This window comes from Cynocephalus volans, chromosome 4 (assembly GCF_027409185.1).
Source record: "Cynocephalus volans isolate mCynVol1 chromosome 4, mCynVol1.pri, whole genome shotgun sequence".
NCBI lineage: Eukaryota > Metazoa > Chordata > Mammalia > Dermoptera > Cynocephalidae > Cynocephalus > Cynocephalus volans.
Window position 1 is genome coordinate 146833930 of NC_084463.1, and position 11018 is coordinate 146844947.

Here is an 11018-nt window from a genome sequence, read left to right on the forward strand (position 1 = left end):
CACGTCTACTTAAAACTGGGCAATGGCTCTCCACATCACTTAGGGGAAAAAAGATCTTGTAGCCATTACCTGGCTACCCTCTTCTCTATCTGAACTCTTTTCTTACAACTGATCTCTCTATGACACCTGGTGCTTGTCCATTCCTTTTCCTGTCCAGACATGCTTTTGCTGTAGGGCCTTTACATAGGCTGTTCTCTCTGACTGGAACACTTTCGGCCAACTGTCTTCATGACTAACTCACTTTATGTTCGTAGATTTAAAGAAACAATATTTTCGATAATACTGCCCTTAGACATGGACAAGTGGGGCTGCTGTCCTAGGGTCCACACTTTGGGGTATCTTCACTGACATTTTCTAAGTTCCCTTCTAGTGTCTGGGGACTGGGCAGTGTCTACTTATGGGGCATCTCAGCCCAGACTCAACTGTATGGATCTCATCCCCATTTTTCCCCTTTAAAGTGCTCTCCAAAACTCTCTCCTATCCAGGGGCCAACCAGAAGCTCTGATTGCTGCACCTGTGAAGTTATCCCAGGCGTGTGGCCAGGATCATAGTTCCAGGAATACAGCCTGACAAGGAAATGGCTTCCACAGGCTAGTTCATTATCTCCTTCATAAGATTGTACTACATTGGTTACCAGAATGGTGTTGACATGCTGATTTTGGGTGATGTAGGACAAGTTCAAGATTCTGGGCAATGAATAGTCTCCTGCTGACCACTGGCACTGGCCATGTGTGTGGGCCTTCATCAACTTTTACCTGTCCATATTTTGATTATGGTGACAGCATCTACAGCACTGCAGGTGGTGGAAGTGGTGGCAGGCATCTTTTACCCTGTGCATCCCTCCTGTTGGCACCCACCTCAGCCCTTCCAGAGTCTCTAGGCCACTTGCCAGGCAGTTCTCCAGGGATGGCTGTGCTGATCTCCTTCCAGAGCTTTCAGGACCATGGCTCTACAATGCTGACTGGCCCCTCCAATTGGTACTCTATCTTGCTCCATTACCTATGGTGACACTGTGTGCTCCGGTGTTGGTCCTAAGCCAGGTGTGATGAAGGACATGCCTAACATGAATGGAACCGTTTTTCTATATCTGTGTCAGGTCTTTCATCTGTCCTCCCAACTGGTGGTGGTGTCTTGAATGCAGGGATTATGTCAAAACACATCACATTCCAGGAATGCAGTGTTTATGGTCTAAGGGGTTCAAGGGAAGACACAATTGGAAGATGTATAGTTTTATACTTATTCGAAACAATTTGACACGAGCAAGAAATAAATTATTATTCACATTTTCTTGCTAATTCTGGTCATCAGTTGTGTGTGTGTGTGATCATTATCAAGCAAGTATCTTTGAGGGAGTCATTGGAAGCCAGCAATCATGAGTAATGATGTGAAATAGAGTTAAATAAATAGTGCTAAGGAGCTTCAGGGACATTCTTTCAACATAAACAAGTTCTGAAGAGAAGAAGACATGGTTACTGGACATGATAGGGAGAGAGATGCTTAAACACTAAGAAGAATTTTAATGTGCTCTAATTGGGCAATAAATAAGTACATACGTGTCTTCTTTCTGCTCACAATTCTAAATCTCCATCAACAAATCACTACATCTAACACTAGCTCATGAGTTTTGTAATGTACTCTTTAGTCCAATTGTTTATTTATTTTTTACATAAACTAATTATATAAACAGGGTTCTTGCAAAAAATATTTGGCTGGCTCTGCACTCCCTGGGGTAGGCCTTGATTTAACAGACAATAATTTTGTGATGAATTAATACCTACCCCTCTGACAAAACATTTTTTCACAGAAATTGATAAACTGATTCAAAAATTTATATGGATGTATATCTAGGTCTGAATAGCAGGCTTGGTAATAAAAAAAATGTGAGAACAGAGATGGAGGATTAGCCCTACTAGATATTGGAACATATTAAAGCTCTGGTTTGTAAACATTTTGCTATAGGCTGAGTAACAGAGAATTTTGAAGAGCAGAATAAATTGCTCGAAAATTGAGCCATCTATCTTTGGAAACTTAGCATAAGTTTTTAAATTTAATAAACAATGAAGATGGAATTTTAAGTCAGTGGGAAGCAGTGGAATATTGGATAAATTCTGGAAAGGCTAATTGCTATTCGGCATCTCCCATTTCTCACATCTCCTAGGCTGTGGCTCCCTCTGTCTCCATCTTTCTCTTTTCTGACTTGGACTTTAAAAACAATCACCTTGTTTTTTTTTTTTTTTTTTTTTTTTGTTTCTTTTACAACTGTTCAGAAATAATATATTTCTTACATTATCTGTCCTACTCCATCTTCACAATCTCATTTGTGTTACCTCACTCTGTTACTCTAACAGAAACAAATAAAAAAGGATGAGTCAAAGCAGAGCATGGAATACAGTAGAAGATTCTCAGTGCAGTGGGAAGTGAGAACCAGGGTCCTGGAACGAATTGCTGAAGTCTTGTTGCTGAGAGATATCTCAGCCCAAGAATGTGGTCCATGTCAGGTGATTCTTCTGTGTCAGCACACACACCTAAAATTTAAATTAAAAGAAAAATGACATTTCTTCTTTTAATTCCACAGATAACTGAAGTGACCGTGCTTCCGGACCTTGACTTTTTGGTGAGTCACTTCATTTCTGCATTTTTCTGCAGAGTGTAAATAGATATAAAAATGGGTAAGATAAAATGCTTAAATGCTGTATAAAGCAACACATTATTTGGTGCGTGCCCTCTCTGAAGGGACCTGATGAGCTCAGTCCAAGTTGTTCCTCAAGCTTCAGTCTCCACGCTAAATTCTATTGGAGTAAACTGACCTGCCACATCTTCTTTTCAAATAAAATGAAAAGAGAATAATTCCTTTAACCTCTAGAAATTGTGCTTTTAGTTTAAAATCATGGAATCTCAAGATCAGTTTCTGAGGGAGAAACACACTTTGATTAATGTATAAATCTTTGCATATCTATACATAAAATGTTATTAAGAAGCACTCATTGTCACCCTACTCCCCAAACATCATGTGTGTCCTTATGGATTGATGATGCCCAATCCTAGAACTCAGCTTTTACATTTAGAAAGTACACAGGCATTTTGCCCTAATTCTGCAAAGAGACACTGTATTACATCCCAGTTTACACAATATCCTATTCCTGAGTATGAAGGGAAATGGAAGCATCTTCAAATAGAAAAGCAGAAGTTCCAAAAAAAAAAAAGAAAGAAAGAAAGAAAGAAAAAATCTTCTAATTGATCAGGGATGTAAAGTTTTGCAAACACTTGAGCAAGTTAAACTACACACAATTGTGTCTGGGAAAATCATACTGATGGGAAAATTGTAAACCCTGGAGGGAACTGAGAAGCAATTCTATAGGTTCATGATGTCTTAGGAAACCTCTTTAAATTCCAGATGGAAGTCAAGAAGGAAACTTTTGCTTCTTATTTTTTTACTGAGACATGTTGAAGACAGCACTTGAGAAGCAGTGGGGAACATTCTCTACCTTGTCTGCCAGAGATACTCTTCTCCTCTTCCTCAGATGTAGAAGGAGGAGTAGGAAACAATCTTTATGTTCTGGCCAGCCACTGAATGGACTTTTCTCCATAGAGTAGGAGATTGCCATCACCAGAATTTTCAAGGAAGTGCTACATGGTGAGATTTATAACTGACATTTTTGCATTTTCGGAGAGAATTTCGAATTTTGGTGTAGTGTTGTGGTGTAGTATTAGTATTGTGCTCAGGCTACAAAGTTTAATGCAATGCATGGGCCTATTACTTAAAAACTGTAAACACTTGTGTGAGTTACATAACCTTTCTGGCTCTCAGATCCTCATTTTTAATGATGATTATAATATTACCAAGCTCAAAGGATGTGGAAGCAAATACAATAGTATATGTGGAGCCCATGGGGTAGCACTTTGCACATAATAAGTGCCAATAAACAGCAGCTGTTATAACAGAGTGTTAAGTCTTTTTGGGGGGTACGGGGGAGGGTTAGGAGCACCTGTTACTTGAAGTCTAATGAAATTAGACCTATCTCCAGCTTTCCATCTTCAATAAATCCAGGTAACTAGAAATGCAACAAGTGCATTCTTTTGTCCTCCCTCTGCAATAGTATTTTATTTGTTCTTTCTAGATATAGCCTCATTTATCACTTATCCTTTAATGTTTTCTCCATCCTGATGTTTTAGATTAAAAAGTGAAATTCTCTGAGGCTATATGAACAATACTAATGTAAGAACATAGTAAATTCAAGTGCTACAGTGGCATTTACAGAGTTATTGATATAAAATATGGTATTTGCTATTTCTACAATGACACCCTAACAAACGGCACAGGGAAGGACATTAGGGTAAGAAAGAGTGACTCAAGTCTCAGAGTGGGGTCTTCTGATTTTAATTATGCCTACTTAACTTTTCACAAGTGCATTTGATGTCATAAACAGAATAAGGTTCCCGCCTCAGAATTGTTCAAGAGAATTTAGGTGGCTGAAGTTCTGAATTGCTTTAGTGTTAATTGTAGTGGCTTTGTCTCTCCTTTAGAATGAGCTAAGTCGCTAAGACAACAGAAAAAGAAGGCTCAAGCATCCATCAGAAAGAACACCAGTGGAAACAGAAAAAAGTTATTTATTTTTCAAAATAGTAGAGTATAAAAATTGAGACATTTAGGAAATCAGCAGAACAACACTGAGAGGGAGAAAAGGATGTGAAATCAATAGAGAACATATTTCTTAGGTTGTCAGGGAAAGAAATATGATTAGTCAGACAACCAAGGAATAAATCTTTTATTGCTGAATGATAATCCTAGATCAAAAATATGGTGAATTGAAAGAATTTAACAGGGAGGATAATTACAAGTAGAATTTTAATTTTTAAAAAAATTTTATAATAACCATATTTATTTAGAAAAGTGTTTGCAAATGTGATTGATATGTACATATATGTACATATAAATGCATCGAAAATTTACTGCTTAAAATATAATTACGAAATACTGTTTAGGATGATAACCGTATTACTACTTCCTCTTATAGTTTATGATGTTACATATACTTTAAAGTTGAACCAGAATTTCTAATATTTTCAGAACGATTAGTGCTAGAATTAGTTTTGGTACTAAAACTAATAAGAAGTAAATAGTAGGCAGTGGGGCACAGAAGGCAACTTTCCCAAGGTCACAGCCGGTAGAGATGCCACAGACTACACAGTTCATGCTGGGAGGGGGCCCTGAGCAATCTCAGGTGCAGCTGCAGCATATTAAAGGCTATGGCTACTAAGAAAGGAAAGACCATGGAAATATAAGGAGAAACATGGACAGATAAGATGCTACCTATAGGAGAATGTGAATTTAAAACTGATACAAAATTAAGTGCATAGAGCATGGGGAGGGCTTGCCTTATGGTATAGCCATTTATGGAAAGTATGCAATACTTTAATTTTTTTTGACCGGTAAGGGGAACGCAACCCTTGGCTTGGTGTTGTGTGCACCACGCTCAGCCAGTGAGCGCATGGGCCATCCCTATATAGGATCCGAACCCGCGGGCGCTGCACTCTCCCGAGTGAGCCATGGGGCCGGCCCATAAATTTTTTTTTTTTTTTTTTTTTTTGCCTTTTTTGTGACCAGCACTCAGCCAGTGAGTGCACCCGCCATTCCTATATAGGATCCGAACCCGCAGCGGGAGTGTCGCCGCGCTCCCAGCGCCGCACTCTCCCAAGTGCGACACGGGCTGGGCCCCGGCCCATAAAATTTTAATATAAGATTCTGTGCTATGTTAGCATGTTAGTTCCACCTATGCAAACGAATTATCCCCAGACCTCACATCCTTTTTCTGAATGATTGAGATGATGGAAAATATGGTGTTGTGGGTTTTGAATCTGATGTTAATTTTAAATATTCTTGTAATTATAACAAGATATATATAACAAATAAAAAGTCTTTATTATTTTTATATGTTCTCTTCTAGATGGTAAAAGTATATTTAAAATACCTGTACAAATGGGCAGAGTTATTACAATTTTTCTTCTGTTTTTCTCACTTAACATATTATAAAAATGCTTCACTTTGTATTTCCTCATATTATTAATTAGTACGTTAGTCATAACATGTGATATTAATTCATAATAATCTGATTTAGATAAACATCTTCCTATTATTGAATATTTTGGATACTTCTCAATTTTTACTATTACAAATGAAACTGCACCAACCCCCATTATAAAACTTCCCCATCTCATTTTACTTTTAGAATAAATTTTTAGGGGTGAGGTTTCCAGTATAAAGAACACAAACATGTTTATGCTTCTAGAATTATTTACTAATATGTTTTCCAAAACATTTATATGAAAAAAGCAGTTTCATTGAAATTTTAGAATGGGTATCATTAAAAAATTGCATGATTTTAAAAAACACATTTTATTTTAATGACTGGTTCAATTTTCCAACTGACTTTGTGTATGTAGGCACTGCTTAAAAATAATGCTGACAGCAATATTTCACATTTTCCTTTTGACTTATACTTTGCAAAATACATTCATAGTAACTGCTTGACTCTTTTAAACCAGGGGGCTTGAGGCATAGCAGTTTATTCAATGACACACGGCTATTAGACAATGGAGCTGGGATTGCTAGCTTTTTGATAGAGGAAACTGAACAATTTTTTTTCTTGTAAATTAAGTTTTATTTGGAGTAATTTTTTATAACAGAAAAGTTACTGTGAGAGTATACAGAATATAGAATTCCTGTGCACTACTCACTTGGTTTCCCTTAATATCATCATCTTACATCACCATAGGTGTATTTGTCAGAACTATGAAATGAACACTGGTACATTACAAATAACTGAACACTAGATTTTATTCATATTTTGCTAATTTTCCTTTACTGTCCTCTTTCAGTTCTAGGATTCAATCCAGGATGACACATTGCATTTAGGATAATTACCTCTCACATCATTAAAATCCTAAACCTGTGATTATAAATCTTGAGGATGCAATACTCTCCACTGTCAAAGTTTGGAAATTGACACTAATTTTGGAAATTGTTTTTATCTGAAAAAAGGGGTTGGTTTGTTTATGTCTAGAGAATATTTTAATTCTAAAATGGTATTACTATTAGAAGAACTCAGATAATGAAAGTGGAAAGATTAATAATTATTTAATCATTAGATTAACATAGAATCTTGTCTTCTTTTCCACCTCCCACCTAATTTGGTCATCTTTGTACAATGAAGTTCCTGAAATAGGAGTGGATGCATGTGAGTCTGAGGGCCACAGTCATTTATTCAGGATTACAAAGGACATTTAGAAGTGATGTTCATTTAAAAAATGTCATTTCTGCACTGTGATTGACCAAACAAAGTATTTTACATTTGTAAATAAATGATGAGTAGAAACACTTATCAGCCTTGGTCGTGGTAAAGCAGGGATTACATGCAAAACTGCTGTCATTCTGTTCTGTGTCAATGGCTCTGGGAGCTTGTTCACACTGAGGACCACACTCTTCTGTGCTTCTTACTGCATCAGTGTTTTTATGTCTATTGGTTTACCTGATTCTTATAAGAACCCTATTGATAGGCATTCTTATTGTATCCATTTACAGAAGTGAAACCTGAGGATTTGAGAATTTTAAGAATTTTAAGTAACTTGTTCCCTGCCATAGAACAAGTGGAAGGTACTGGATTTGAACCCAGGTCTCTACCAGTCAGGAGTTGACATTTTCATTCCCTTCACGTCATTGTCTCTCCCGCTTTGGCCTAGGCTAAGTTGACCACTGCTACAGCATGTATTGATATTCTTCACTTTGTATTAAATGCTTATTTATTGACCCAATGACATTATAGGGTTTGTTTTATATTCTTGTTTTCGTGGTGATAGTTGGTATCAGAACATAGAGTTCACAGTGCAGACACCAGTTAGGAATAAAACTGAGAACATAATAGAAATGGTTGTTTTAAAGTAAGCAACAGATATTTATGTACACAATTGTATATTTGTTAATTTGTTAATATTTTAAATTGTTCTTTTAACTCTAAGTGGCTTTCATGAGCTTATTTTTTATTCTTACAATAAATCCCATTATTCTTTTATCCACTTATTTTCAAAAAACATGTATTATATATGTATATATACATAGATGCAAATATTCACACACACAACATATATACATATAAATGGTACTTGACAGATACATTTCAGTTATGTGTACAGGTGAGGATACAATCATGCTTTGAAGCTATGTCTACCTGTGAAAAATGAAGTTGGAGTAATTATCTGGATGACTCATGCAAGATCTTTCTGCAGGTAAGGCGGCTGGCTGGCTTTTTAAGTGAACAAATAGTAACTACAATTGGGAAGGGCACTTTATCATGAGCAACATTTCACATTTTCAGATTTGACCCTCATCATAATCTGGGAGATGAGCAGCTATATATGAACATCTCTGCTTTACAATAAAGTCATATAAATCTGAAAGGTATTTATTTTGAAGAGTTATACTTGATCAGATCAGGCCACATTTTATATATAAATAATTGGCAAATAATTAATTAAAACCTCAGGACTCTGACTTATATTCATTGTGTTGTTTCTCTTCCTCACCTATGTGGGTTCCCAATTAGTATATGTAAGTGATTGAGCCATCACCTTCTAATTCTACATCATTTGTCCTGTTTCCTTCATCAAGATGCCTCATTTAAACATGAACAAAGGAATCAGAGGCTTTAATCTTCACATGTGGATGGAGACTGTAGAAAGGCCACCCCTGCTCTGAAGTTCTTACCAAAAAAGGAAAAGAAACCTCTTTTTCCTGTTGATCCAGCAGAAAGAAATTGGGTGTTGGAGACAGAGGTTCTGTGTTAAAATTCCCAATCAAGCATCTGCTGTTTGCTTGAACATAGTCTCCTTAGGCATGAATTCTCCACCAATAAAACAGGCATGATAAGACCCAACACAGACTGTTTCCTAGGCAGTAGGTCCTGAGCAATTACTTTCCTTGCATTACTTCTTGTAGTCATCATGATGACACTCTGAAGTAGGCATTACTACTTTTATGAACTTCTCATTTTAAGATGATGAATTAAAAAGAAAAAACCTCAACACAATACATACTTGCTATGAGTTAAGTATAGAGCTAGACACTTTTTCATAGATCTTTCTCTTTTATACAGAATGAATTAATTTATTTAAAGGCCCAATTTGGTTCAGACTTTTAAAGAAATAGTTGAGGAGGAGCCATGATTTTAAAGTGCTTCTTAAATTGTCTGCTATTTCTTCTTTTATTTGTAGATCAGGCAGTCTCCTGATCAGGAATGGCATGCTGGTCACCATGCTGGTCACTCCCATCCCATGCCAGTGGCAGGCTTGAATAATAAATAAACTACAGTCCTCCTTTCTCATAACTTGGATGTGTCTTCAGAATGCTTCTCAATAATCCACCCCAGGAAGTAATTAAGCAAAACTGGGACTTGAGGTAAAAACTATTTCTTTTCTTTGCCATGTGTGGGTGCTTCCTTTTCTTCATATTGAAACTCTGGCTGTTTTAAAGTATTCAATAATTTATCTCTATCTCCATTCTGCCTGACTTCCCGCTACTGCCTTCAACAAGTTTCTAATTTTGTATTCTCAATGACAAAAGAAGCATTCAAGATAATTTTGCATATTGGTGTGTCAACTTGTTAATGACTATAATACTATAAAGTGCTCTGAAGCAATTTTTTTAATCATAATTGCAGATTCTGCATGATCACTGTTGGAGCCTTCACTTTCTTCTTGGAAATCATGCGAAACCAAAGCTTTGTAACTGAGTTCGTCCTACTGGGGCTTTCACAGAATCCAAATGTTCAGAAAATTGTATTCACTATATTTTTGTTTGTCTACATTGTGACTGTTGGAGACAACATGCTAATTGTAGTGACCATCCTCAGCAGCCCTGAACTGCTGGGCTCTCCTATGTACTTCTTTCTGGCTTTCTTGTCCTTCCTGGATGCATGCTTCTCTTCTGTCATAGCCCCAAAGATGATTGTAGACTCCCTCTATGAGAGGAAAACCATCTCTTTTGAAGGTTGCATGACCCAGCTCTTTGCTGAACACTTCTTTGCTGGGGTGGAGGTGATTGTCCTCACAGCCATGGCCTATGACCGTTACGTGGCCATTTGCAAGCCTTTGCACTACTCTTCCATCATGACCTGGAAGCTGTGTGGCATTCTGATGGGGATAGCCTGGGCAGGGGGTTTCTTGCATTCCATGATACAAATTCTCTTTACTTTCCAGCTGCCCTTTTGTGGCCCCAATGTCATCGATCATTTTATCTGTGACTTGTACCCATTACTGGAGCTTGCCTGCACTGACACTCACATCTTTGTCCTTTTGGTGGTTGCCAACAGTGGGTTTATCTGCATCATAAACTTCTCCTTGTTACTTGTCTCCTATGGTGTCATCTTGCTCTCTCTGAGAAACTATAGTTCTGAAGGGCGGCAGAAAGCTCTCTCCACCTGTGGATCTCACATTGCTGTTGTGGTTTTGTTCTTTGTTCCGTGCATATTTGTGTATGTACGACCTCCATCTACCTTCTTCTCTGACAAAATGGTGGCAATATTTTACACCATCCTAACTCCCTTGTTCAATCCTTTGATTTATACTCTCAGGAATAAGGAAGTAAAAACTGCCATGAGGAAACTATGGAACAAATTGGCAGTGCTTTCTGATGAAAAATAACACATTAAACTTTTTAAAAAAACAAAAGTTGAGAATAAAGAACTCAAAATGATCTTAGACAAAAGCTTTATGGGATGTTACCTTGAAAGTGGTAACATAATGCTGTAGAAAAAAGCATTATGTGGGGGTCAGAAAACGATTTTACCCTCAGATTACTAATCAATTCTGAGTTGGCTACTCAGTACCCTCATCTGTAAAATTAAAGAGTAGAATTTTATGCTTACTTAGAATCTAATAATCAAGAAAAGAATGAAAAGAGAAATTACCTATCAGACTGCTCGTCATTCACTCCATGCTTTGAAAAACCTTTTTGGAAGGAAGACAAA

General features: G+C 37.0%; 1 protein-coding gene across 1 annotated transcript; it reads left to right on the top strand.

Moving 5' to 3' along the window:
* The first annotated feature begins 9753 nt into the window (after positions 1 to 9753).
* Positions 9754 to 10692, top strand: LOC134375132 (olfactory receptor 4C15). The gene has a single exon (XM_063093314.1). It carries the CDS (start codon positions 9757 to 9759, stop codon positions 10690 to 10692), a length of 936 nt encoding a protein of 311 aa, XP_062949384.1. The 5' UTR covers positions 9754 to 9756.
* The last annotated feature ends 326 nt before the right edge of the window (positions 10693 to 11018 follow it).

Excerpts from the sequence above, each read along its gene's own strand:
- LOC134375132 (XM_063093314.1), top strand. The coding sequence starts at position 9,757 with ATGCGAAACCAAAGCTTTGTAACTGAGTTCGTCCTACTGGGGCTTTCA.